The 26764-nt window shown below is 29.9% G+C and overlaps 10 protein-coding genes across 10 annotated transcripts; 3 read left to right on the top strand and 7 right to left on the bottom strand.

Moving 5' to 3' along the window:
* Positions 1 to 101: 101 nt before the first annotated feature.
* Positions 102 to 498, bottom strand: T552_01895 (hypothetical protein). The gene is made up of 3 exons (XM_018370456.1): positions 393 to 498; positions 302 to 346; positions 102 to 259 (listed from the first exon to the last, which is right to left on the bottom strand). Exons 1-3 carry the CDS (start codon positions 450 to 452, stop codon positions 146 to 148), a joined length of 219 nt encoding a protein of 72 aa, XP_018225742.1. The 5' UTR covers positions 453 to 498; the 3' UTR covers positions 102 to 145.
* Positions 499 to 818: 320 nt separating this feature from the next.
* Positions 819 to 1366, bottom strand: T552_01896 (ribosomal protein S19). Its single transcript, XM_018370457.1, has 5 exons — positions 1282 to 1366; positions 1126 to 1231; positions 1029 to 1086; positions 936 to 979; positions 819 to 895 (listed from the first exon to the last, which is right to left on the bottom strand). The coding sequence occupies exons 1-5, from the start codon at positions 1325 to 1327 to the stop codon at positions 865 to 867; spliced, it is 285 nt and encodes a 94-aa protein (XP_018225743.1). The 5' UTR covers positions 1328 to 1366; the 3' UTR covers positions 819 to 864.
* Positions 1367 to 1470: 104 nt separating this feature from the next.
* Positions 1471 to 13305, bottom strand: T552_01897 (hypothetical protein). The gene is made up of 20 exons (XM_018370458.1): positions 13220 to 13305; positions 12845 to 13141; positions 12475 to 12779; positions 12120 to 12421; positions 11299 to 12072; positions 10689 to 11248; positions 9930 to 10641; positions 9767 to 9886; positions 9645 to 9722; positions 6453 to 9598; positions 5890 to 6409; positions 2776 to 5840; positions 2636 to 2731; positions 2513 to 2590; positions 2389 to 2463; positions 2136 to 2340; positions 1975 to 2089; positions 1837 to 1930; positions 1673 to 1790; positions 1471 to 1629 (listed from the first exon to the last, which is right to left on the bottom strand). Exons 1-20 carry the CDS (start codon positions 13259 to 13261, stop codon positions 1517 to 1519), a joined length of 10815 nt encoding a protein of 3604 aa, XP_018225744.1. The 5' UTR covers positions 13262 to 13305; the 3' UTR covers positions 1471 to 1516.
* A 136-nt stretch (positions 13306 to 13441) lies between these two features.
* T552_01898 (hypothetical protein) lies at positions 13442 to 14676 on the top strand. Its single transcript, XM_018370459.1, has 3 exons — positions 13442 to 13672; positions 13721 to 14315; positions 14359 to 14676. The coding sequence occupies exons 1-3, from the start codon at positions 13598 to 13600 to the stop codon at positions 14628 to 14630; spliced, it is 942 nt and encodes a 313-aa protein (XP_018225745.1). The 5' UTR covers positions 13442 to 13597; the 3' UTR covers positions 14631 to 14676.
* T552_01899 (hypothetical protein) lies at positions 14675 to 16070 on the top strand. The gene is made up of 6 exons (XM_018370460.1): positions 14675 to 14793; positions 14839 to 14867; positions 14910 to 15302; positions 15351 to 15596; positions 15644 to 15916; positions 15960 to 16070. The coding sequence occupies exons 1-6, from the start codon at positions 14721 to 14723 to the stop codon at positions 16023 to 16025; spliced, it is 1080 nt and encodes a 359-aa protein (XP_018225746.1). The 5' UTR covers positions 14675 to 14720; the 3' UTR covers positions 16026 to 16070.
* Positions 16071 to 16289: 219 nt separating this feature from the next.
* Positions 16290 to 17736, bottom strand: T552_01900 (26S protease regulatory subunit 8; the record flags this gene model as incomplete). Its single annotated transcript, XM_018370461.1, has 6 exons — positions 17638 to 17736; positions 17529 to 17592; positions 17366 to 17485; positions 16797 to 17317; positions 16462 to 16684; positions 16290 to 16417 (listed from the first exon to the last, which is right to left on the bottom strand). Exons 1-6 carry the CDS (start codon positions 17710 to 17712, stop codon positions 16290 to 16292), a joined length of 1131 nt encoding a protein of 376 aa, XP_018225747.1. The 5' UTR covers positions 17713 to 17736.
* A 161-nt stretch (positions 17737 to 17897) lies between these two features.
* T552_01901 (hypothetical protein) lies at positions 17898 to 20173 on the bottom strand (the record flags this gene model as incomplete). Its single annotated transcript, XM_018370462.1, has 7 exons — positions 17898 to 18426; positions 18474 to 18835; positions 18879 to 19074; positions 19119 to 19550; positions 19592 to 19672; positions 19715 to 19919; positions 19965 to 20173. The coding sequence occupies 7 exons, from the start codon at positions 20171 to 20173 to the stop codon at positions 17911 to 17913; spliced, it is 2001 nt and encodes a 666-aa protein (XP_018225748.1). The 3' UTR covers positions 17898 to 17910.
* A 102-nt stretch (positions 20174 to 20275) lies between these two features.
* On the bottom strand, positions 20276 to 22005 carry T552_01902 (hypothetical protein). The gene is made up of 6 exons (XM_018370463.1): positions 21511 to 22005; positions 21317 to 21460; positions 21024 to 21270; positions 20846 to 20973; positions 20608 to 20798; positions 20276 to 20558 (listed from the first exon to the last, which is right to left on the bottom strand). Exons 1-6 carry the CDS (start codon positions 21959 to 21961, stop codon positions 20322 to 20324), a joined length of 1398 nt encoding a protein of 465 aa, XP_018225749.1. The 5' UTR covers positions 21962 to 22005; the 3' UTR covers positions 20276 to 20321.
* A 176-nt stretch (positions 22006 to 22181) lies between these two features.
* On the top strand, positions 22182 to 24362 carry T552_01903 (hypothetical protein). The gene is made up of 8 exons (XM_018370464.1): positions 22182 to 22243; positions 22300 to 22754; positions 22805 to 22900; positions 22952 to 23083; positions 23137 to 23241; positions 23292 to 23480; positions 23527 to 24091; positions 24132 to 24362. Exons 1-8 carry the CDS (start codon positions 22219 to 22221, stop codon positions 24314 to 24316), a joined length of 1752 nt encoding a protein of 583 aa, XP_018225750.1. The 5' UTR covers positions 22182 to 22218; the 3' UTR covers positions 24317 to 24362.
* Positions 24363 to 24744: 382 nt separating this feature from the next.
* On the bottom strand, positions 24745 to 26658 carry T552_01904 (hypothetical protein). Its single transcript, XM_018370465.1, has 12 exons — positions 26556 to 26658; positions 26431 to 26499; positions 26308 to 26380; positions 26161 to 26260; positions 25521 to 26113; positions 25415 to 25473; positions 25357 to 25372; positions 25219 to 25314; positions 25098 to 25177; positions 24973 to 25051; positions 24902 to 24924; positions 24745 to 24860 (listed from the first exon to the last, which is right to left on the bottom strand). The coding sequence occupies exons 1-12, from the start codon at positions 26610 to 26612 to the stop codon at positions 24789 to 24791; spliced, it is 1317 nt and encodes a 438-aa protein (XP_018225751.1). The 5' UTR covers positions 26613 to 26658; the 3' UTR covers positions 24745 to 24788.
* Between the last annotated feature and the right edge of the window lie 106 nt (positions 26659 to 26764).

Here is a 26764-nt window from a genome sequence, read left to right on the forward strand (position 1 = left end):
TTGCAAGAAAGAAAGATAAAAAAAAAAGAATCGAAAATAATATGTATAGATTTGAAAAAAAACCATAAAATTTTATTTAGCTTTAAAACACCTTGTTTAGACTCCCCCCAATATAATATACCATTATTTTGTTTCTGAAATTTATTTAAAGAGGTTTTTCAAGATGATTTGTTCCCTCTAAATGAAATCGTACATTGCGTCCATAATTAGCCCACATTTGAGAAATTAACTCCAAATTCATATTAGCCATATTAATTTCCTGAAATATATCAAAAATCTAGAATAAGAATAATATTTTTACTTGAATGCAGCGATTAAATTCCATAATAGCTTCATTCAATTTTTCCTAATTTAAAAAAATAAAAAAAAAATATAAAACTTAAGAAACATACAACATTGGTTACAATACGAGCCATCAAAGCATTCTGCTGTTCTTCATGAGGATTCTCCATAATTTTAGTTAACTCAAATCCTTGGATATGTCTTTAATTCGACATACGATTCCAGATTTTTTCTAAGTAAAAAATACAAAACTTAATACTTGGTAAAAACATATTAAACCAAGATCCCATATACTATCCATATGAAATCCAATGATTCAGAAAGAATACATATATATATTTGTCTTGATTCCAAACCTATGACATTCATTTGATTTTTAATGTATAAAAAAGATCCAAAACAATGAAATAATAGAAATAAAGGAAGAATAAGCATTCTTAGAAGATAATCCTATATTATTTTTATATATTTGAACATTTTTTGAATACCCTGTATTTTAGAAAGAATTGTAAAAAATAAAGATAAGTAAGACAAAGTAAAAGATGAACACGTTATTGTAAAAGGTATAACATCCATAAATAATCACTTATTTTTCGTGTATTTATATGAAAATCTAAAATGATAAGAAAACAAAAAAAATCCATTTAAAATACTTTTTTCGTGTTGGAGAAAACTCTCCTAGCTTATGACCAACCATCTAATGTGTTTTCATTAAAAAAAAGCTAAGTTACTGTAAAAAATCTCACATCTTCTGTTATAAGAACATTCACATAATCCTTTCCATTATGAACCAAAAAACGCAAGCTGAAAGTTAAAAAAAGATAAATTATTAACATAAAATACCCAACAAAACTAGGGAGAATTGTACAAGATCTTTCTTGAGTTTTAATTGGAGGAATATCTTTTGAAGCATTTGATAAAGATAAGGAAAAAGAAGCAAGATTTGGACCTAAAAAATCAGTGATAAATAGTAAATTAATATATAATCATTAAATAAACCTTTCCATAGGGATCTAGCACAGTTTATACGAGTAAAAAAGACCATCTTTAAGGGTCGTATCAGGTTAACGTTATCAGCGAAAAGATTAACGTTTAATAATATAATATATATATTTAATTATATACATATAAATCCATAAATTATAATTTTATCTAAAAGAACAGAAAAACTATAAGCATAAATAGTTTATATGCCTTATAAATTTAAAATAAATTTAATAAGTGATATAATTTGTTATGCAAAACCAAATCCTTCAGAACCTTCATTTATAGCAGTAAGTAAAGCAGAACGAAGTGCTTCATAACTTCCATATTCTGGAAGATCTATTTGATTATAACAAGTATGACCTAGAAATTTCAATTTTTTATTAAAAAAAAAGGAAAAAAATACTTTGAGGTAGACGATCGCTAGATGTAGGATCACGATGAATAGAAAACTTCTGTATACCCTGCATCCCCTCAAGTTCCTTAAAGCCATTCAAAGGAACTTTTGATGTTCCTGTTGCAAACTAACAAAAAGTGAATATAATACAATAATGATATATATTATTTTACCTGAAGCAATTTTGCACGCTGTTCATCATCAAAAGAACGAACAGCTCTCCAAAACCATTGTATCTGTGGTGATGATGCAGTATAATTGAAATATCTATTTACATAAGCTAAAAAAAAAAAGACAAATTCAAAACTTACTCAGTATTATGACGCCAATCATCAACATCTATATCTGGCAAACCAGAAATAAGAAGTTCCAATTCTTGTTCATTAAATATTTGGATAAGATCTGGAGGTATAATATCATAAAACCCTAAAGAATCAATATAAAAATAATATGATTAAAAATGAATACTTACCAACAAGAAAATTATCCAATTGATCTTTAACACTATCAATAAGCCGATATTCTATGACAGCTTTGACATATTCATGTTTATTTTCTTCAGTGACTAGTATAGTTCTTCCTCCAGGTACCAAATCAACAGTTTCTGTTGCACCATAATTTTCAGTTTCTACAGAAAAGGTTTCAGTAATAACATCAGTAATATCATTTTCAAGCATCTAAAAGCATTAATATATAATGAATGAAAAATATGAAATTATTTCTACCCAAACTAATGATTTATAATATTCTAAATCAAGTGTTTCAATATCTTTTAAAGAGACAGGTTTCCCCAATATTTTCTACAGAACAATTAAAACATATAAATAATAATAATAATAATAAAATTACTTTATAAACTGCACGACTAAAATGTGAATCTAACAATCGATTATCATAAAGAGCTTTTCCAATAATACGGCCAATAAACTTGATTTTTTTTAAAAATAGATCTATTAATAAAAAAATACTAACCTTGAAAAATGAAAGATGATCTTGATTAACATCTGATCTTCTATTAGGATGAAATGTAGTCCGATCAGCAGCAACGGGAATGAACAGCGCATAATCCTAATAACAAATTAAAATAATTAAAACAAACACTATATTCTTACAGGGTTGAACATTTGTCTAGCAAGAGCTTGATACCATTCACGAGTTAATCCACCAGCGTCAACACCTTCTTCTCCATGAAATCGAATATTCAATTTTGAATATTTCATTTCATCTCCTGATTTAAAATACAAGGCTAAATATGAATCTAAAAATATCATCTCACGACGAACATTTAGTTGCAAAGGTGGATAATGCTCCCTATTAGTTCCACGATCATGTAGTCTTCGATTAAAGTAATTTCGTTTATTATCAAAATCCAAAATCTTAGGATTTTTTACCAAAAGAGAAACAGAACCACTCATTAATGATGGATTATTTCGAACCATTTGATTAAGTATTTTTCTATGGTTTTCAGTAAAAGAAAAGAATATATATTCCATTGAATCTTCTGAAGGAGTTGTTTGACGAGATCCATGAGGCAATTTAGATATATCTTTTAACGCCGTATTTTTACATATAACCATAAGAGCTTCTATCAATGGCAACAAAATTGTTGCTACATGTATCATATCTGATCTCTCTTGAATTGCTAAAAGACATGCACTTAATTTTTTCCAAAGTGGACGAAATGTCAATGAATCATAAAGTCTAAATAAATCATTATTATTCTCAGTTTCGGAAGACTGAGAATTTTCCTTTTGTTCAAAAAGGTAACTAATAGCTTTAAGTATTCGTAACAATTTGGCTTGGTCAGAACTGGGAGGAGAGAACTCCGATAAAGCAGCACCTTGAAACTCTATTCCAAAAGATGCATTTTGAATTTGTTGAATCAAATCATCCAATTGTCCCAATAATTTCGAACCAAATGCTTGAGCCTGACAAACAAGTTCATCACCAATAATATCTTTAGACCCAGGAATTATAGACAAATGCTGCATAGCAGCCAAAGTATGCTGAAAAGTTTTGCTAGAGCAGTCTCTAGAAGTAAGAATGTTCACAATAAGTCTCAAATTGTTTTCAGGAATATATGGTGGCAGCACAAGCCTATTTTTATTTTTAATATCTTGATCTTTATTATTATTATTATCAACAGATTTTGCGTCAGTATCATCATGAGAGTCAGCATTATGTTCACTTTTTTCTTCAACTATATCCTCATTAATTTCAAATTGAGCCTGAGAAGTTCCCGCATTCTTGTATAATTCAGAATCCTGTTTCCCTCTTTTTTTAAGAACTAATAATGGTCGGGTTATAATAGAAAGTAAATGAGAAAATTGATCCATTATATTAGAATTCTGCAAAATCGAGTCTCTATCAAGAAGACTTAACAATATATTAATAGCATATTTAGATCCCTTAGTGCTTATATCCTTTCCCTTATCTTTACGAGAATTAAATCGTCGTGGACGAATTATATGATCATGTTCATTTAAAAAATAGGAAGGTAAATACTCATTCCATTGAATAAGAAATTCAAGAGCCTCTATACATTGTTGTGTAACCAAATTCGGGGTATTTTCTCTATTTGATTGAAGAAAAGAAGAAAGAGAATATTTAGATGTTTTAGACTTAGGAGTTGACTTTAATGTAGATGTGTTTTTTGCTCTAAGAGACATTTGAGAAAAACTTTTATCAACCGCATATAAATCATTAGTTCCATCTTGTAATACAGAAAGCAAAAGATTTATCACTTCAATTCTATTTTGACGATTTTTGCAAACATTTAATAATATATCATGAAGAGGATTTTTACCATTAGGCTGAGGAATGAAAAGTAAACGAACCAATGTAGCAACTCCTGCTTTATCAAGAAGCTGTGCTATTTCGTGCTTTACTGAAGATTTTTTCGATGGTGCATTATTAGTTTGTTGATGAGTTGATGCAGATATTTGAAATATCTGTCCCAATCTTCCTGAAGACCTTTCTCGAAGTGTATTTGCTTCTTCAGCAAGTGAAGGAGGAAGTTGTGATAAAAATTCATCATCTTGATCAAGAAGAACTTGTCTTCGAAGATATGGATCCAGTGTAGCCAAAAAAGTCACAGGATCTATTTCAATCGGACCCGTAGTAGGAGCATTAGAACTATTTCTTGATGCATGAGCTTGCTGTTCTCTCTCTCTTCTTCTTCTATCAGCTGCCTCCTGTTGCAACAATTCCTCCCTAATTTCCTCCGGTAAAGCATTTAAAAATTCAGGACTAATATCAGATGAGTGACTAGTTAATTCCGCAACTCTTCTATCCCTAATATGCTGGGTAAGGACATCTTCTCTCATATCTTCAGGTAAAGCTTCAAGAAAAGTAGGATCAATATCTAATGAAGTAATATCAATCTCATTGCCACGTAGCATAACAGTAACACGTGAAGGCAATCCAGAAGGTTCTTCTGTAGAGCGTTCTTGAGCTTGAGCAGAAGTACTTTCAACACCATCCATAATAGATGAACCTACAGTGTTATTCTCAACCTTTTCCGGTTCATTATCATGCAGTTCATTTTCTAACCGATTTTCTTCGTTATTATCTTCAGCCGACTTCCCTGATATTTCTTGTTTCTTTTTTGCTTCTTCTAAGATTTTTTCCTTCTCTTTACGAATCTTTTCATCTTTAATTGCTTGAGGAGCAAGTACATTCATTAATGAATTTAGCAACAATAACGCCTTTTCCACAACACCACTACCATAAATCAAACGTGCTTCATCAAACCATCTTTGACTAGTTGATGTCGGCGACCAAGTAGCAACAGCAGTAATTGGATCTTCTCTAGAAGATCTTTGATTTTGTTGAAGTGATTGTGAACGCTGACCAAACATCCTTTCTACTTCACGTGTCAATAGGCTACCATTGCCCGTATTAACTTCAACTCTAATAGCATGTTGCAAAGGTCCCCTAATTTGACGACTAACCCTATTCATTACGTCACCCAATACTTGAACAGCACCTCCTCCTATTAATTGTTCTATAGATTGTACCCAATCTGTAAAACTATCAGATCTTGAAAAACTATCACGACTTTGCAATGTGTGTCTCTGAGACATATTTGTGGAATCTATCAATAAAGGATTAATGCCACTTTCACCTATATTATTAATCCTAGATCTCCGGCGAAATACTTGTTCATTTGGTTCACCTGTTTTTCAAAGTTAGCACATATAAAAAATAGACAATATAATTATTACTAATAAAATGACACCCTCCTGATGTTATAGCAAGCCATGATCTCCTATTTGAACGACTAATTCCATTATCATCATCATCATTTGTAATATCATCGATAGAACTCCAGCCCCACTGACCATTAGCTTCTATCTCATCAATATCATTAGGAAGAAGTTCTTCTTCTATTAAAGCTTCTTCTGCATCATCATCATCATCATCGTCATCATCATCATCGTCATCATCATCGTCATCATCTCCCTGATCTTCTCTATCATCATCAATTAATACATCAGCATCCGCTTCATTGTCTCCCTGGGCACCACTAGACAACGAATGCAACTGATTAGATCTGCTTTCAATGTTATTTTGAGGATCATGCTCAGATTCAGTTTGCCATCCAGATTCATCATCAATTTCAGCATCAAAACCTTCATCTCCAGAAACTCTATTGGGATCTTCAACAGGATCATTAGAACCTAATTCCGTTTGTTCGTTAATATCATCATCAGTATCTACTTGATCATCAAGTATAATTTCAACCTTAATTTTATTAGTTTTTTCTTCCAAAAAAATTCCAACATACATCCATTTCTCCATTTTGTTGACTTCCTATATCAATATCATCGTTGTCTTCATCACTTAACACACTTCCAGTTTCTGAATCTTCTTCATCAAAATCCATCTCATCATAAATTTCATCATCATCCGAATCAAACTCGTTAGAATCTTCGTTATCTTCCATTTCACCATGAAACATTCCTAATGCAGAATTACGATATAAGTCTGGAGTTTCTTCTCTTTCTTCTAACGGTTCTCGTTCAGATATAGACGCATCGGTTAATGCATCATCTTGTCTAGCATTATCACCAGGTTTTTCAATTTCCGAATTCTCATTTAACTCGACAGCAATTTGAGACAATTTTCTTAATGGTCTAAGTATCAGCCTAACTAAACGTCTTGATGACGGAAAATTCAAATCGATATCAGCCAAAGCTCCAGTTAATATACTCATAAAATTTTTCTCCAACATTAATTTTGCAATTTTTTTGTGATCATCAGAAGTATGATTGCTAGTACCTTTTATATTCGCTCTCGCAACAAGTAATCTATAACAAAGTTCCGAAAGAGTAAGAAGACGAGAATATCGCATTTCCAATGGTTCCAAAGAACAGGAAGCATCCTTAAAGGCTTTTGAAATACTTTCTAAAACAAGTTTACGAACAAAGATCATATCAGGTCTATCCTTTTCATCAAGAGTTTCTGAAGTAGAAGCACACAGTGAAATTATAACAGATATAGCCCAATTTGAGGTGCTGAATTTCTTTCTAATATGTATATTTTCAGATGGATTAATACTACCATATGGAATAATTTCATATAGTAAGTAACTTAACATTATAGATCGTATTTTTGAGGGAATAACAATCCCTTTAAAAGAATAGTTCCTCGAAAAATTAATAAATTCCAATTTACAGTGTTTATATGATGATAATAATTCTGCCAAACATTGTAATAAAAAACATTTATACATATATTGAGGATGATCTTCAGCTTTAAACTCGCTTTCCTTTGAAGTAATATTAGAAGTCTTATTTTGCTCTATATTTGTTGTTACGAAGTTTGCAATATCAGAGTTCAAATTGAATTCAGGCAGTTTTAATTCATCATGATCCAAACTATCTTTACAATCCAATAATTCAGATAAAAGAAAAGAAATAACACCGTTCAAATGTTCTTGCTTATTTGTTTCCAATGCCTCGTCTTGAGACAATTGCTTCGATATACATGGCATTTGATCAGTAGATGTAGTCTCTTGTACAGGATTTTCAAGAGATTCTGAATCCTTCAAAGCAATTTGTTGTACTCTATTATGCGAATCGTAACGTAGCAACTTACACTCTTTTTCAATCACATCTACAAATATATCGGGATCTCTTAAAGCAAACTGTGTATTATTTCTTAAAAAAGCATTAATATCTAGCCCTCTAAAACGCGATTGATTAAAATATGACTTTATTTCAGTAGTTGTTATAGCATGTATAATATTCGAATCCTCAATAAGATGCCTTAAAATGGTTATTATCAAGACATGTAAATGTTCACTGTGATATTTTCCAGAAATAGATTTTATGATAGAAAATAATAAATGCATTCCGTCTTTATCAAAAAAGTAGTTAACCATATCTTTTGAACGAGTAAGAATCACCAATACTCTAAGAAGCGAAACTATATCATCCATCTTCTGAATCTCTAATTTAAATAATTCTAATATTGAATCAAAAATCAATTCCTTTTCTATAGAAAAAAATAAAGTTGAAACAACTTTTGGAACACTTTCCTCATTAACTGAAAAAGGAGGTTGCTGCTTTGGCTGTATAGATGCTATTATAATCTGCTCGAATACTAAAAGTGCAGGCGCAATCCAAGGAGAAGGCTTATCATTTTCATAAGTAAGAAAACGGATAAAAATTTCTTGATGATTCAAAATTTCATCTTTACACGACTCATAGAAAGAAGAATCATGAATTAATAACCCAAGAAAGTGTAGTATTGAAGAAGCTTGTAAGCCATCTAATTCCGATAATTTAAATTTATTCTCCAATGTACGTATATTATTAACTATAGATTGTACAACATATGTACTCCAGGAATTTTCGTTAGAATATGCAAATGCTTCCAATATTAATCCAGATAATTCAAAAACAAGATTACTATGTATATTCAATAATAATAGGGCCCTTTCAATTAAATTAGATCTAATAGATCTACGAATAGCAGTAAGATTCGTATCAGTATGCGCTCCAGCATGCATTTTTAAATTATCTTTTCCTTTACCCTTCATAGATAAAGCATTCATTTCTGACCTTTTTACAACATCCAAGTTAGAAAAAGCTCGATCACTGTTCTCCTCACTAGAAAATGTATTCTGCTCAGTAGAATTCGAGGGATTTAATAAAGATATAAATGATGGGTCCTGAATTATATCCATACCAACATTTCTAGGGCTATTATTTATCTGTTCATTATGGGATGAATCAGCATAATTTAAAGGCAAATCTGAATTTCCATGACTTTCAGATGTTCCAGCATCTTGGTTCAATTCAGGATGCGCCAAAAGATACTCAGTAGCAGTAGACAAATGATTACCACATCGCGCAAGAGCAGTTTCAGCAGCACTTCTTATAAAGCCCATATCACGAAGCTGACGAATCCTATCTTCACTAGGTCCAGATAAAGCTCTATGATTAAATGATACTAATGATGTACTATTCTCTGCTTTTCCATTTGATTCTCCATCAGTTTTAAAGGCTTGACTAAGGATTTGAATTAGAGATTTTGCATTTAAATAAGGCATTTTGTATAAAATATCAGAAAACCAAAGATCTTTAATAGAAGGAAATATAGATGACCTAAGCCAAACAATAAATTCATTAGAATTGAAATAATCAGGTTTCTCTTTATCTTTTTCGCGAGAGGATAAACCAAGAGTTTGAAGAGAAGTTAACAAGGCTTTTGGCAAAGTAATTGCCTTGAAAAAGTGAAGAATAATCTTAATCCCATCATATACACGAGATATAATAGAACGAACATCATCAGAAACTTCAGTTATTGAAGATAATTTATCAGCTTCCTGCCAAAATATTTTCAGAATTTGCAGCATAGTCTGCAATCCTCCGGACTTATCAAATGCAACAAGTACAATAGTTTGCACAGAAAGCTGTTGTTTTTCTAAAAAAAAGGTATATTATTATTTCATATTATGTAAAAAACATACCTTCCAACATTACTACTTGATTAAAACCAAGAATTGTGCTCCAATACATATATTTATTATTTATGTGCTCTACATCATCTAAGATATATTAAATTTAAAGATCAAAGAGAATAATGATTTACCAAGTTTTTCCCATTTTAAATGCCGAGCTAAAATTGTTCCAATAATATTCGCAATCTTCAAAGCTATTTTTCGTTGACCAGCATCAGAAAATCGATGTGTTATTAACATTTTTGTAAGCCCTTTTCAAATTAGTTAATTATTAAAATATTACACTAATTATACCCTGAAAAAAATTATTCAAAGATGTTGGAATCTGAACAAGTAAATAACGCATGATTTTTACATTAAGAAAAGTTTTAGAATCTGTATCAATTGATTTATCTGATTTCGAATCCTTTTTTTCTTTATCATTGATTTTAATTTTTAAATCATCCGAAAGCCTTGTAGCTTCTTCCCAATTATTTGGCATTACATTCAAAAGTCTAATATTTTCCCATACACAAATGCGAATCAGATGGCCTATTTTCTCTAAAAGTCCATCTAATTCAGGATTTGATAAAAATAATTGAAAAAATGAGAAAGCAGAACGTGCATGAGAAAATATAGGCAATTCATATATATCTGAAAGTAAAGAACTCAAAGAGTGTATTTGAGATAAACTTTTTAAAAATTCGTCTCCTTCTGAAATAAATTCTAGTCCTGATGGAAGTATTTTTAAATATCTTTCAAAGAAACTTTCGATACCCTTGTGTTCTAACAGAATATCTAATTTGTTTAAAGATTTTTGAAAATGCTTCATAATATCTAATAAAACATTTTGTACGTTCACTTCACTAATTATACGAAACAAATGCGACAAAGAATATGCAGCAGAGGTATCTATAAAATCATAGGGAAGACTAGGAATCGTATACTGTTGCAGAAGAATATTAAGTCCATTATTTCTCAAAAATTCACGACAATGACTAGAATTTTGAAAAAAACCTTCAAGAAACTAAATCATTATAAATTACTTTGAAAAAAAAAAAAAATAAATCCTACTCTTGAAACGAAATCAATATGCCAAATAATTATAAGTCGTTTTACACCACGTTCGTCTTCTTCTATATAATCATTCCTCTCTTTCATAACTACATCATTTTGTCCATTTTGAGAATTTAATTTATCACAAGTCGATGTAACTAACATATTTGGGTCATGTATCGTGTTCATTAATTCTGATCCCATTTCAAGAACCTTTTTAAGCATTGAAAGAATTTCATCAATTACGTCTGATTTGAGACTAGGATGATGCCGTACAAATTCATCAAAAGATGTACCTAAGATACCCGAAATTTGACTATCTTGTAGAACTTTACGATGTAAAGAAGATGTAAAAATATTGAAAAAAGAAGGCAACGGTTTAATACTATTAAAAAGTTCCATTCCTTGGGTATTTAGACATATTGCACCAAAAGCACTAGGTATTGCTGATATAACATCCGCTGATGGTAATATCAATGAAGACGTCATTTTCAAAAACGTTTCTGATAATTTTACTTCATGAATAATACTATATGATGTTGGTTCATTATAAATAAAAGTCGAAAAAATATTTATAGCTAATCAAGGTTAAGAAATATATAAAAAACAAATCTAATAAAAATCATACACATCGTAATAACAGAAGATCCAAAATCCTCAAAATAAGTGAAAATATTTTTTAAGGTCTCTAAAAGAGGCGAGTCAATAAGATTTCGTAACCCATCAGAAGTCCCTGTAGATTGCATCATATGTAAAGTAAACTTTAACATAGTTTTCAAAATAACGAATCTTTCTTGAGACATTGAATGTTCTAAGACACTTTTCGAGGCCTTATCAGATTGAGAAAACGTCTTAATATTATAATTGACTTCATCCCTAATCCGTTCTACTAAAACATCTAATCCTCGTGCAGAACAAAATGCATTAAAAGTCGAAGGAAATCCGTAAGTCAAATGATCGAGTAAACTAGTCGCCTTTGTAACTGCTCTAATTGCTTTAGGTGCTTTATTTTTTAACAATCGAATAAGAGAAAGAATAATTCCCGCAGATGTTAACATATTTCCTCCTTGTTGTGTAGTTGTTAAATAATGAATAAGCAAAAACAAAGCATCAACATATTCTTTCGAAAACGTTTTTGTAGAAGCAGGATTTTCCAATTCTATTATCATCGTTCTAAAAACGTACATCAAAACCCCATGGCTCACTGATGCATTCAATGCAGAAAGAACATCCATCAATTTCGGTCTATGATGTGCTAATGCTTCAAGAGCATAAAATGCAACTATTTCTATTTCCCTAGATATTTTATTATCCGGATGAATAAGATATGCGAGATTCGTTGTGATATCTGGCTCATAAATAAAAAAACGAGAATGTAATATATGTTCTTGCACAGTATATGCTATAATAATATTAGATAAATACATAAATTAAACGTATCATAATTACTTAAAACAGCTATCGCAAGAATTTTTATGCAAACTAACTGTTGTCTTTTCTTTTTATCATGAACGTATTTCGCAAATCTAATTCTCAACATCAAATCAAAATGGTTCACTGCCGGAATATTATATGTAGATATAGCTTCATTAAGAACATCCTCAAGTTGTTTGTTGTAAAATTTTTCAAAACTAATCTTAACTACTGTCATACCCTCCAATGAATCTTCCACCGATTCAACAGGAGAAAAAGACGAATTCTCCTTCATTTTAGCTTTATTCGTAGGCGTGGACACCTGTGCCTCTTTATCCCTAATAAAAAAACAACATTAACCCTCTTTCCAACAAAAAATTCAATCAAATACTTATTCGAAACCAAGGCTATCGCTTCGACTGGATTTAAATGACGAAAAAACGCATAATATACATTTTTACATCCATCCGCTAAATACGAATCCGATAACAACTTAAACATATCAATTTCCGATGTACCCCGTTCCTGCGATGATTGCTGTAAACTCATTGAAAGTTTTAAACATCTTTCCGATGAAATTGAATAATTCGACCTACAATACCTCTGACTACCCACTCTTTGCGCAAGTCTCAATAAAAGTGACAGCGTATGCTCCACAATATCAATATCCGTACTATATAAAAGATCATTAAGATACTATCGATAAATCATTTTAGCATCCAATTAATTCTCCCCCCTCCTCCCCCCCCATAAATACTTACATTGCACGAATTATATATATTTCTATTAGAACAATTATCTAAAAGAATCGTTGAAAACCGAAGAATAGCAATAAGCAACTCCTTTGTTTTTGAATTAAATGCTACCGTCTGCACATTTTTTAACACATATTCCTTACAAACCCTTTCAAATATCCCATCAAAAACGTTCAATAACCCAACCCAATGAAATAAATCCCCTCGCGCATACTTCCATTCTTCAAATCCATTCAATAACCCCGGAAGCTCCTCTTCCGGCACTTCTAACGCCCGATCAATCACTCCCTTTAATTCTACCGGCTAAAACACAATGAATTAGCAATTATATACGTAAAAACAAACAAAAATAGGCTTATTCTCTCCTATTTATAGACATACAAGCTGAGAAATTTTTTTCGGCACTTCTCTCTTTATCTTCATACTCTTCCTTTATTCAACTCAAACCAATACTCTTAAGATTCCTTACAATCCCTACAATGGCTTATTCATCCGATCTTTTGAGAGAGTTTCTTAACTCTTAAGGACTTAATAAGTCTTTATTTTAAGAAGTTGGTTAGTTTTTTAAAGGGTAACGGAGATAAGGTCGAGGAGAGGGGCTTAGGGACGACGACATAAATAAGTGGAAAAAAAAAAGAGGGAATAAATGAGGAAAATAATGGGAGAAACAGGGAAACAAGAGTATAAAAGGAATTGTATGATTTAAAAGAAGGGGAATAGTTTTTTTCCGGTAAAAAAAGGACGCCTGGAAGGATAGATATGAATAAAAACGAGAATATGGAGAATGATGGGATATACGCGGGGAAAGAAGAGGAATTAAAGAGAAAACAAGAGGTAGATGAAGAGATTTTATGAAGGGTAGAAGGTTTATTGCGTTTTCAGGGAGAAAAAGCGGATAAAATAGGGTATATAAGGGATTATATAAGTAATAAGAATGTAAAAGAGGAAAAAAAGGAATATTTGAGGGTAGAAGAGGTTCTTCAAGAGATTGGAAATGGATATGAAGGGATGAAGGATAAGAGGAAAGGATATGAGGATTTGAAAAGGAGAAAATCGGAGCAAAATGAGATAAAAACAGATATAGAAGTGGAAGAAGATAAGCAGATTGAAAGAAAGAATTCTATATCGCAGAAAGAATCAGAAGAGTATTTAGAGGATGAAGAAGGGAAAGAAGAGTTAAAAGAAGGGATGGAAGAAAAGGATTCAAATAAGCAAAAAAATCCGTTTAGATGGCTACGATCAGCGTCATCAGGATCGATAATTTCATCATTAACACGATCGCCATTTCAGGGAAATGCGGGAATCCCGATTATTTCACCGCAAATCCGAAGTAAATCGCAAACATCGTGTATTATTGAAGAAGGAAGCCAACAACCTATATCAATAAAAAAACCAGATAAAACATCAACCGAAAAATTGAGAGAAGAATTTGAAAAGATATATCAACAAGTGCCTAATGATGAGACTATTGATTGGGGTATATATATTTTATTATATATTATAATACTAAAAATTTACAGATTTTTTCAGACTTATGATTAGTGATTATTCATTTGTGGTTAAAAAGCACAAAGAAGAATTATCCAATGTTATTTCTTCAGGGGTTCCGCCTATACTTCGTGGAATTATTTGGCAAACCATGACTTCTTCTAAAAATACTGACATGGAATATATATATCATACACTTATTAACCAAAATGCACCTAACGAAAAAATTATACGAAGAGATCTTCATCGTACTTTTCCAAAACCTATTCTTAGGGCAATGGAGCAATATTCATATAATATTTAATATTTTTTTTCATGTCAAATCCTCCATTCCTATACATAACTTAGATTCGAAATTTTAACCTACGTCAAACAACTAAAATAAAAAAAATTTATGGAAAGACTATATAGAATCCTTAAAGCATACAGTTTGTATGATCCAGAAGTGGGGTACACTCAGGGGATGGGTTTGTTATATTTTTTTTTAATAAAAACAAACTAATAAAAGACAGCTTTTTTAGCAGGTCCATTACTACTTTATGTAAAAAATTCCATTATTTAAAGAGAAAACTTACGAATTAAGATGTCAGATGAAGAAGCATTTTGCATGTTTGTTAAACTTATGAAAGATTATGATTTCCGAAGTTTTTATGTACCGGGTATGCCGGGACTAAATTTACGTTTATATCAATTCGAGCGATTAATGGAAGATAAATTGCTGGCAATCTATCTTCATCTTCGTAGACAAGGAGTTAAAGCATCTATGTATGCATCCCAGTGGTTTTTAACGCTTTTTGCTTATAAATTTCCGATAAATATGGTTACAAGAATTTTTGATGTAGTAATAGCAGAAGGCATTGATTCAATTCTTAAATTTGCTATTGCTTTGATGAAGAAGAATGAGGAAGAGATTATTTCTTTAAAATTTGACCAGCTTTTGAGTTTTCTAAAAGAAAAAATTTTTTTTGTCTATAGCGTAATATATATATATATATTTAACAAAAGTTTTAATTGACAACATTAGACACCCGAAAAATCAACAGCAAAACTATCTTGGCTAACTCATGCAACAGATTATCGAGTAGATGAATTCGTTAATGATGCATATTCAGTAGAAATTGCAGAAAATGCACTTTATAAGTATGCTTCAGAATATGAACAAATCAAAGAATCGGAAATAGAAAAAGAGAACGAAATTAACATATTAAAGTCAGAAAATTCTTCACTTTCTCTTAAAGTAAAAGACCTTGAAGATTCTCTTAATACACTGGTCCATATTTTTTTCTTTATTTTTATCTTTTTTAACCTTTTATTTAGAACGAGGAAAATACTAAACTGGCAGACACTATGATCCAGAATAAAATTCAGATAGCCACACTAATTGATGAAAATGAAGGATTAATCTCAAAAGTATCTGAGCTAGAATTAACAGTTAAAACCCAGCCAGCAGAAATTGAAAAACGTATGGAATCTGAAATTCAAAAGATTTTAAACAAAAATCTACAAGTGATGAATAAAAATCGTATACTTGAAGATCAAATAACAGAAGTAGAGACTGAACTTGCACAAACAAAAATGGAACTAGCCATGGTAAACTCTATAACATTTAATAAGTTTATTTTAACATTTAAAGATTCATGATGAACATAACGCATTAAAAAAAAGATGGAATGAATTAAAAAAAGCACTTGAAAATTAATCAGAATATAATAAAATCCTTTATGCATCATATTTGAAATATAGTTAATAAAACATTTAGTATTATATAAAGACTCTTGTTATTTCTACTAGCTTTAATTGTTTAACTTTCTCTAAATATAAACCGTCTAATAAACTAAGTTCAATATCTACAATTTTCAGCGAAATAAAAAAATAGCAATGCTAAAACAAAAATAATAGTTTTTATACAAATATTATGATCTTTAAAGATAATGCACAAAACATATGACTAGAAATTATATTCCTATTTAAAGAGTTTTGATAAACTAACATCCGATGTACCCGCTTTGTTCATTACTTTAGATACTGCAAGCTCGAAATCCTCTTCTCTTACAAATATCCTTCGCTCACGTAAGGCGTATAATCCTGCTTCTATTAAAAGTAAAAATAATGTTTAATACATCAATCATCCATACCTGTACATACGCCTTTTACTTCTGCCCCAGAAAAACCATTCATTTTTTCTGCTATTTTCTGCAAATTAATACCTCGAGTTAAATTCATTGATCTTGAATGAATTCTTAATATATCTGCCCTAGCCTTCAATGTAGGAGGAGGAAATTCAATTTTCCGGTCAATTCTACCAGGACGAAGCAATGCAGGATCAAGAATATCAATCCTATTTGTTGCCATAATAACCTACATTACATTATTTTATTTTAGATATGCAAATATAAATATTTTCCTTAATATTTTTCGTCGGCTCAAATCCATCAAGCTGATTCAACAACTCCAACATTGTACGTTGGACTTCTGAATCACTACCCCGATTACCGGCCTCACTTCTTGTAGATCCAATAGAATCTATCTCATCCATAAATATAATAGACGGCGCATGCTCTCTTGCCATAAGAAATAACTCTCTAACCATACGACTTCCTTCACCAATATATTTCTGAACAAGTTCTGAACCACTAACACGAATAAATTTACTATCTGTATGATGTGCTACTGCTCTAGCAAGTAAGGTCTTTCCCGTACCCGGAGGACCATACAATAATACACCTTTAGGCTGTGCAATCCCAAGTGATTCAAAAAGTTCAGGATGCTTAACAGGAAGCTCAATAACTTCTTTAATTTCTTTAATTTGTTGATCCAAACCCCCAATCATTTCATATGTACTATCTGGCACCTTTTCTACCATCATTAAAGATACAAGAGGATCAACCTTGCTTGGAAGTATAGAATTAAGAGTATATGAACTTGACAAAAGAGAGACCCGAAGTCCTGCCGTAAGCTTTTTAATATCTATCCCATCTGCAATATCTACAACTATATAATTTATTATAAAAAATTCGTCTTTTTATACAAAAAAAAAACCATATTTTCCTTCTGGTTGACATTTTACTAAGACTTTCTTCTTTCCCATTGTTTTAATAACTTCTCCAACATAAGATGCCGGTTCTTGAAGAAGTTGAAGTTCTTCACGCAATAAACGTACTAAAAATACAAAAATAAAGATCCAATAAAAGAAAATATATACCCTTCGCATTCAATTCATTACGTTGAGCTTCAAGTCTTCTTAGATTCTGTGTTTTTTCATTAATCTAGTCCTTATAAATAATTTAAAAAAAAATTAATTATAATATAACCTGTAATTCTGCTTCTTCAATTTTTCTAGTATAAAAAGATGTAATATCTTCTTCATAAATAGATGTTAAACCCATTCTTATAAAGTGTAAATGATAACTCTAATAAACTCTTATCAAAAACAGTATTTTTAACAGGTTTAAAACCCGATATTACGATTAAGAGCTTTTCTAGGTCTTTTTTATCATAAACCTTTGTTTTTTTTAGCCTTAAACCAGTATCTAAACCTTAATAAATAGAATATCCATAAAGTTATTGAAAGTAATATTTTATTTTTATTCTTTTTTGTATTTTTTGAAGAAATCAGTGATAATACAAGTACCAGTTTGAATAATATCAGTATAATCATGTTTTATATATTGATGTTGTTTGTAACTTGCAGTATTGTCATCCATTGATCTTTTTAAATGATCAATTTTAAGTGAATAGTATTCCCTAAGAATATATTTTTGTTGATGAAATATATATCCAAATATTTTTTTAGAAATAATGTATAAAAATGTATATAAATGATTTGAAAGAAAGCCAAGAGCAACAAGTTCAGAGAAAATATATGTATTTGAAGAATATTTGTGAAAATAGATGAATATAGTCATAAGAATGGCACCTAACCAACTTAATAACGTTAAATATGAAGCCCATAAGCCAATAGTATCAGTACGAAAAGGAATAGAACGTTTTGTAGTATAAAGAAGCTTTATATAATCAGAAATAATCTTAATTATATTGCTTAAAAAAGAGCAAAGAGAGCCTAAAGGCCAAACAATTGAAAATAAAAGAATATACCCAAACTAATAGAGATCAATGAAGCTAGAATGAAAAAAGAATATAAAAATACCTGAATGATCAATTCCAAATAAGAATCAAAAACTGAGAATTCAGGTAATGTCGTCTGAGAACGAATTTTTTGCAAAAATTCAGATTCTTTTGAAGAATTATTCATATATTCATAGCCAATTCTTGAAAACTTGGTAGTATAAATCTTTCTTAGAATACTAAAAAAGAATCTAAATAGAAAAGGAAATGTCCATTGCTGAAAGAAATTTATAGCTCGTGCAGTGATCATATAATAAATGAATTGCTTCTTCAATTTATTTGAATTTATAGTAAATAGTTTAATTCCTATATTTTTTGAATCTATGAATATAGATTGAATATTTATTATATTTATTTTTGGAATAATATCAGAACCAAATGGTACTAAAAGTAATAAGAATGATAAGTAACAATAAATTAAAATTACCATAAAAACATGTGATAATAAATAATGTAGTATAAGAAATAATAAAGTTTACTAAGAAAGCCTTGCGAATAGATGAAGATTCGAAATCAATATCTGTTTCAAAATTCTCATAATAATTTATATAAGTTGACATTATATTATATATAATAGAAAATATAGGAATAAACATCATAAACAAAATAGAAGGAACAATGACCTTAATCAATTAGATTCAATTAATCTTAAAATGTTTATTCTAACCAAATATTTTTGAAAAGGACCATCATAGATCTCTAAAAAGTATATTTCCACGAAAAAAATACCAGTAAGAATACAAATGATAACAATTGAAAATACCATTTGAAATAAAAAAGAAATAAATTTCCAAAGTAATCTTTTCCAAATTGAAAAAACAAGAATAGTTTTTCCACTTATTGCATCTTTTCCAATTTTATCTCCCATAAATGATCTACGTCTCTGATATATTTTACTAATACCATAAACTCCCCATCGCAATGAAAGCTTTACTTCCTTCATCTTCCACATTCGTATAAATATAATAGACCATAATGTTATAGTAATTGCAAACACTATATAATATCTTGGAAAAAAAAAATGAATAAAAAGCCCAAAAATTGTAGGAAATATAAGCCATAAAATATAAAACTGAATAAAAAAAAAGTATAAAGCAATCTGTTCCTTTAAAATCTATATTTCTTATATTTAATAATCACCTTTTCTCCAAAATGATTCTTTAAAATATCTAAATCTGATTCATCTAAAACCCATTTTTTAAGTATCATATTCATACAATTCTAATAAATTCATATAATATATACAATTTACTAATAAAATACCTTATTAAATTTATAATCATGAAGAGGAATGATAAATTTAACCAATTTCCATTCATTTAAATCAAGACATATTCCTGCACCTCCTTCTGATACAGGCAATGAAATAATATCATAAATAAGTCTTAATCTTTCAGAAACCGTTATTTCTTCATCATCTCTCATATAAGGTGACACTTTTTCTATTCCATATAACCAATCTTTACGTCTATCTATTTGTTATGATTATTCCTATAAAGTAACACAGAAAAACCGAGAATTAGAGGCTTCTAAATGTAATCTAGAAGAAGAACAACTTATAAATAGAAAAATAGAGTCTAAATTGTCATTATGACATTGAATATTCAATCCAGCTTCAGAAAGTCGTTGAACCAATTTTTTAAACAGTTCTATTGTTCCTTTAAGTGTTTTATCATAATTAAAAGAAATAACATAATCAGAAGATTCATATATTTGTATCATATTTATATGTTATTTAAGAAAAGTAAGAAATATTAAAGATTGAAAGTCGATATCTATAAATATAAGAGAAATTGAAATCAAATTTATATAAAGACAAACATATTAGAATACAAATATAATAAAAAAATTATTAAAGACTATATCGATTTTATGTTGTATTTAAGAAATTATATATAATGATTCGTTCTTCACATAATTCATTAAATATTTTCTTTCTTAGTTTTGAACTAGATAATTTTGAAGCACGAAAAAATTCACCTCTAATTATATGAGAACTTTGTTTATTAACAGTTCTTCCAACATTATGAGTAATTTCGAAAGGATCTTCAATTGCAAGAATATAACGGTCTTTGAATATTTTATCAGAGACAAAAACCCGTTCCATCTAATTATAAATATGAAAAAAATATAAAAAAGAAAAATATTTAGCTTACTGCTTGAGTCCATCCTTTTTCTTGCTTTGTTAAAAGACCAGTTTGTGTTCTTATGCTTACAACATGATCTTTCCAATTAAATTGATATGCATAATAATAAAAAAATCCATAAATGAGTTTACCCAAACTATCTGTATTATCTGAAAAAGAACTAGAAATATCGATATCTTTATAAAACCAAACATTATACCCTAGTGATAATATAAATAAAATTTCAAGACATATAATTTCTTAATACCTTCACATTCAATCTCTGATTGAGATATAGGTCTTCTAGATGTTGCTTTCATTTGCTGCAAATTTGGTAAAAGAGGAATTGGGACAATATTTATAAGATAATGCAGAATAAGTAAAACATATCCATAACTATTTACTTTTTCAACACATTTAACTATTTATTATTCAAAAATTATTACCTTGAAAGAGTTCCATGATATGGATCATTTATTTTACGTCTTTTTGCCCAATATTTTACAAATAAAATAATTTTCCTTACACGATGATCACATTTAGAATATGTAGCCAAAAGTCTAGTATTATATATTGCAAGTTTATTATTAAATCCAATATCACATGAAATTCCTTGTGGGAAATTAAAAGAACCTTTGCTATTAACCTTAATTATAGAAATCCTAGTTCGAAAAAGTAATGTAGTTTCCATACCTAGTAAAATTAATCTTAAATATAAAGAAAAAAAATACAAATATACCATATTTTTTAATTTCTTCAGAAAAAATTTTTAAAAATTCGTCTGTACGCAAATCTAATGAATCATCCATAACACAAAAATCCATATCTGAATTAACAATCGCAAGTCCACTCGCTACACTCCCAAATAAAACCAATTTCGCAGCTAATAAACCATTAATCATAAAAATACATTCATTCATTCAAAATTCATACATGGTCTACATGCATTAAGAATTTTACTCAAAAAAAATCGAAATCTTTCCTTCTGACATATCTCTTCATCCGTTGGTACTATATGCCCCAAAGTATGCGATATAAACGTTGATAGAACAAAATGCTCATCATAATCCTTCCTCCATATAACTCTTCCATTAACATAAATCCCATAATCTCTAGGTTCACAATATTTTATATCTCGAAAACTATATTCTCCCTTTTTATCTCCAAAATTACCCCCATAAATACCAACACATCCACTCCCACTAACATCAACCGACTTAATAACCATTTTTTCAAGCGATTCCCTCATTTCTCTCATATCATTCCCCGTCTCACCTTTTTCTTCACCTTTTTCCTCACAATATCCCGAAATTTCACTCATTTTTTCCGCTTCTTTTTCTAATACAATACTTTCATCTACTTCTATCCCATCGACACTCTCCATTTCCTCTTATTCCTACTATTTCCTATCCAAACAAGCCTTTATCTATCTTCATAAAATTCTTCAATTTCTCCCCCAAAAATAACTCAATTTTTCTCATTCAAAATCCTTATATACTAAATCTAACCCAATAATTATGTATAAATCTTATTTAATTACTATTTACCTCAATATAATCCACTAAATCTATACCCTCCCGTAATAAAACTTTTTTTGACGTTAGCGACGACCACTCCAATAGACCTCAATAAACCTCACAAATGCTTCAAGACGAGGAAATCTATGGTTTGTACAGATTAATAGAGTTTTATAAGCTTAAACAGAGTACTAACAGTTAATAGTTAAGCAGGAAGATCATCATGGCATTAGTTTTTCAGAAACACCGACATATATGGACTTTAAACTTACATCAGTTGCTAAGAGTATTGAAGGAACTAAACATCATATTTTGAAGTTCCATTCTAGTAGAATGATTGATCCTTTAACGGAATTTACACCGCCAGTTCGTTTACATAGAAAAGATTTAATGTCAACGACGGAAAACCAAGAATCCATGTCAGAAACAGGGTCGAAAAATAATAGCCAAGAAACAGGTATACAAGGGGGAAATCAAGGCGGAAGAACGGGTATTATGAGGAGAAAGACGAGGAAAGGATATAGGGTAAATGGGGGGGAATGGAGGGTTAAACAAGAAGAACGAGTTCCATGGGTTTTGGAGGATTTTGATGGACGGAATACATGGATTGGGACGATGGAAGGAGGGCAATCTCATAACTATGTATTTTTTGTATTTGCGGTATGTATAAGGGTTAAAATTAAGAAAAAAAAAGTTTATAAAATGGACAGGAAAATGGGTTTAAAGTAGTACCGGCGAATAAGTATTATAGGTTTAATCAAAAAAGTCGATATCAGACGTTATCTATTGATGAGGCAGAAGCAAAAGTATGAAAATAAGAAGAATTTTTAATTTTAAAAGATATTTATGTATTAAAGATGAACAAGCGTATTATTGTTCCTCGTTGGTTTATGAAGAAAGAAATCAAGGAAAATAATCATGAAGAATATGCATCAGGGCCATTATATCGTTTAAAGACGGTAGCATCACAAAGAAAATCGGAATTTAATGTAAAAATAAATGGAGAAGTATAATATGGAAAATATTGTATTAATGTATTAAGGGAGATCGGGATGGGTATGAAGAATTAGATTTTAATGAGGAGTTTGCAGATGATGAAGAAACGCCGTTTATTGAAGGAAATGAGGAGGATAATAGGGAGTTAGAGGTGAAATTATTATAAATAAATATATATATATAGAGATTAACAATGTGAAGGAAAGAATCAAGCGAGAAATGAGGTCAGCGAATTCATTAGGAGATGAAGATAAATATATGAGCGAAAATGCATATGATGAAAAGAGAAAAATGGATAAAGAAGGAAGAAAAATGAGAAAATATTTAACTTATCATGAAAAAAATCATATATATGAAACAGATGAGGAGAATAATCCATATGTATCAGAGGTATTTATTGATTAGTTTGTTTTCTATGTTAATATATATATTATAGGAGGAAACAGATTCAGATACATCTAATTTTCAAAGGGAAAATCTAGTAAAACAGGAAAAAATAATTAAAGATAAAAAGAAGCAGCAATTACAAGAGAATATGATACAAAGTGAATTGAATACTAACAAGAATATTTCAATGGCGTCTAAAACATTATCTACAGAAGTATCAAATAGTTTATCAAATGAGTTCACAAAACATTTAGCACTATCCAGTGCTTTGAAAGCACAAAGTCAGAGCAGTTTTAATTCTATTAGCTCTACTAGACCATATCTTGTTACACTAAAATTACCAAAACAACATTTAATTTCATATGAGAATTCTTTCCAATCATCTATATCAACATTATCATCTCCTAGGGAAGCTTCTCCGGAGCGTAATAAGCGACGCAAACTAGACTCAGATCCAAATAATCTGGAGGATTCAGCAAACCTTAGTTCTAGTGATTCTTCTAGAAAGATAAAAATTCGAACAATAAATAATTTTCAAAATCATAATTTAAATTCACCGCTAAGTCCGGATTCAGGAACTGATACATTTAATACTTCAGAATCTACATCTAATCGTTTGTTTTCTTCTTAGTCTATAGATTCTAACAATAATAGATTCTTATTTAGTAACTGAAGAAGAATTGAAAAATGCTATACAATCTAAAAAAATGAATGCAAAGGAGCTTCTTAAATCATTTAAACCACAATTAGGAATGAATCCAAAAAATCGTGATCTTATACTTGAACTCGTAACACGAATAGCAAAAATGGAAAACGGATATCTTGTACTTAAAAACTAAAAACCCAATTGCCATGTATATATACCATTAAACTCACACTATGAAATTGTATAGTCAATATTTTTATTTTTACTAATTTTTTAAGATTTTCAAAGATAGATTTATTTAAAAATTAATATGGTAACAGATACTTTTTCGTATATTATCATTACCATTTTTATATTATTATTATTGTACAATTTAATAAAACACTAATTCTTAGATATAGGATATAATGTATAGGAATTCATAAAAAACTATTTAAAACTATTTAAAATATATTATTTTAATAAAACATTGATTTCTATTAATCATTGTTAAAAAAAAGATCTACAGGCTATTTTTAAAATTTGAATGTCATACCTAAAGCATCTAATAAAAATACTGAATATTTAATAAAACATAATATTTAATTTAAAAAGCCACAAAATTAACAAAATAGATTAGGGAATCTAATTATTTAGATATTATAACCTATTCATTTTATAGCTACTTATAAAGGCTTAAAGCTTATATCGACATCAATATCTCTTGACAATTTGATAATTTTACTAAAATAACATGCCTAAATCAAATTAAAAAAACCAATTATCAATTATTAAAAACCTTGTAAGCAGCCTCATCAAGATCTAAAAAGATATTAGTATCTATTATATATCAATCACTTATATAGTAACCAATATAAGAAAAAAATTGTAAACCAGAATTATTTAATATGTCTTGTGCTTCCTCATATTTCGTACCTTGTAAACGCACCTTAATAACAATTAAATCATATAAAAATAGTCAAAAATTTACTTACAACGATAGGAATAGAAAGACTCAAATCTTTCATGACTGAAACAAGACCTTGTGCTATATAATCGCATCTCACGATCCCACCTAAACCGTTAGTTGGTCATATAATCTTAAATCAATAATACCAAATATGTTCACAAAGATAGTTGTTACTTTAGGATCTTTAACAATAAGAGTAAATGCCTCCTTGATCGATTCAGCACTAGCAGAGCCACCAACGTCTTTATAATTTAGAAAAAAAGCAAAGAATTAAAAAATATTACCAAGAAAATTTGCAGGCTAATAATAAATTATTAAACAAAACAAAAATCATAAACAAACCTCTCCACCATTAAGCTTTATAATATCCATAGTAGCCATAGCCAAACCAGCTCCATTTACTAAAAATATCCATAAATTAAATACCCCCATTAAGAATAAACCATACCTAGACATCCAATTGATCCATCAAGCTTAATAAAATTTAACCCAAGACTAGATGCCTTGATTTCATCAGGATCTTCTTGAGATTTATCACGTAAAGAAAATATCTCAGTTTGTCTAAATTCTGCATTATCATCAAATCCAAATTTAGCATCCATGGCATATATCTTATAATCTATCGTCTCAGAAAGAGGATTTATCTCAATCTGAGTTGCATCTTTTTCAATAAACACTTTATATAATTTTAATATAATGTCAATAACTTGATCCCGAGTTTTCTCAGAAAACCCAAATTTATCAGCAATACTAGATGCTATATCCTGACTAACCCCTTTAGATATATCAATAGGCACTGTATAAATCAATTCCGGGGTTTCTTTAGCAACCGTTTCAATATCAACCCCGCCTTGAGAAGATACAACAATCATAGGTTTATACGACGTACGATCCATCAATATAGCAATATAACACTCTTTCCTTGAAAATTTCCTTTCACAAACATAAACCATATTACATATTTTTCCTGATGGTCCCGTTTGTTTCGTTACAAGTGTATATCCCAACATTTGACCTGCGTATTGACCAACCTCCTTAGGACTAATAATCCTTCATTCAAAACATTCATTCACTCAAAAAATACCCACGAAAAACCCACTTTTACACCCCCTTTTAACCCACTATCAAAAACACCTTTTCCTCTCCCTCCTGTAAGAACCTGAGCCTTTACGACAAAATCTCCAACGCCTAATCCATTCGATCACTATCTACAACATAAAAACACTTAGAAATACCCAATTGCTCTGCTATTTTCACCGCTTCTTCCGGACTCTTCGCTACCCCTCCAGAAGGTACATTAATACCATACTAAACCCAATAAATACCCAGAAAAAAACACACAAAAACAATGATCAAACATCTTTCAATATATTTGCAGATAAATACTCATGAATAGACAGGTTTCTCCTGCTTCCAATGATAAAGTTCTATATATTCAAAACTCTGTCAATTTAAGTCGGTTTAAAACCGTTCAAAAACCCACTTTAACAGCAAAACTCCTATTCCATAGTAAATATCGAGGAAAAACAGTTTTAATCATAAGAATTCCCGGTATTTAAGCCTCTTTTCTCGCAGAAAAGGTTATAGTTAATATGGTGAGGTCCGAGGTGGTGCAGATCGACGTCATTAAATTAATATATGAGAGGCCCAGCAAAGCCAATTGCTTAAGAAGAGGCCAAATCAAGGGATTTT

The sequence above is a fragment of the Pneumocystis carinii genome, assembly GCF_001477545.1.
Source record: "Pneumocystis carinii B80 chromosome Unknown supercont1.8, whole genome shotgun sequence".
Classification (NCBI taxonomy): Eukaryota; Fungi; Ascomycota; class Pneumocystomycetes; order Pneumocystales; family Pneumocystaceae; genus Pneumocystis; species Pneumocystis carinii.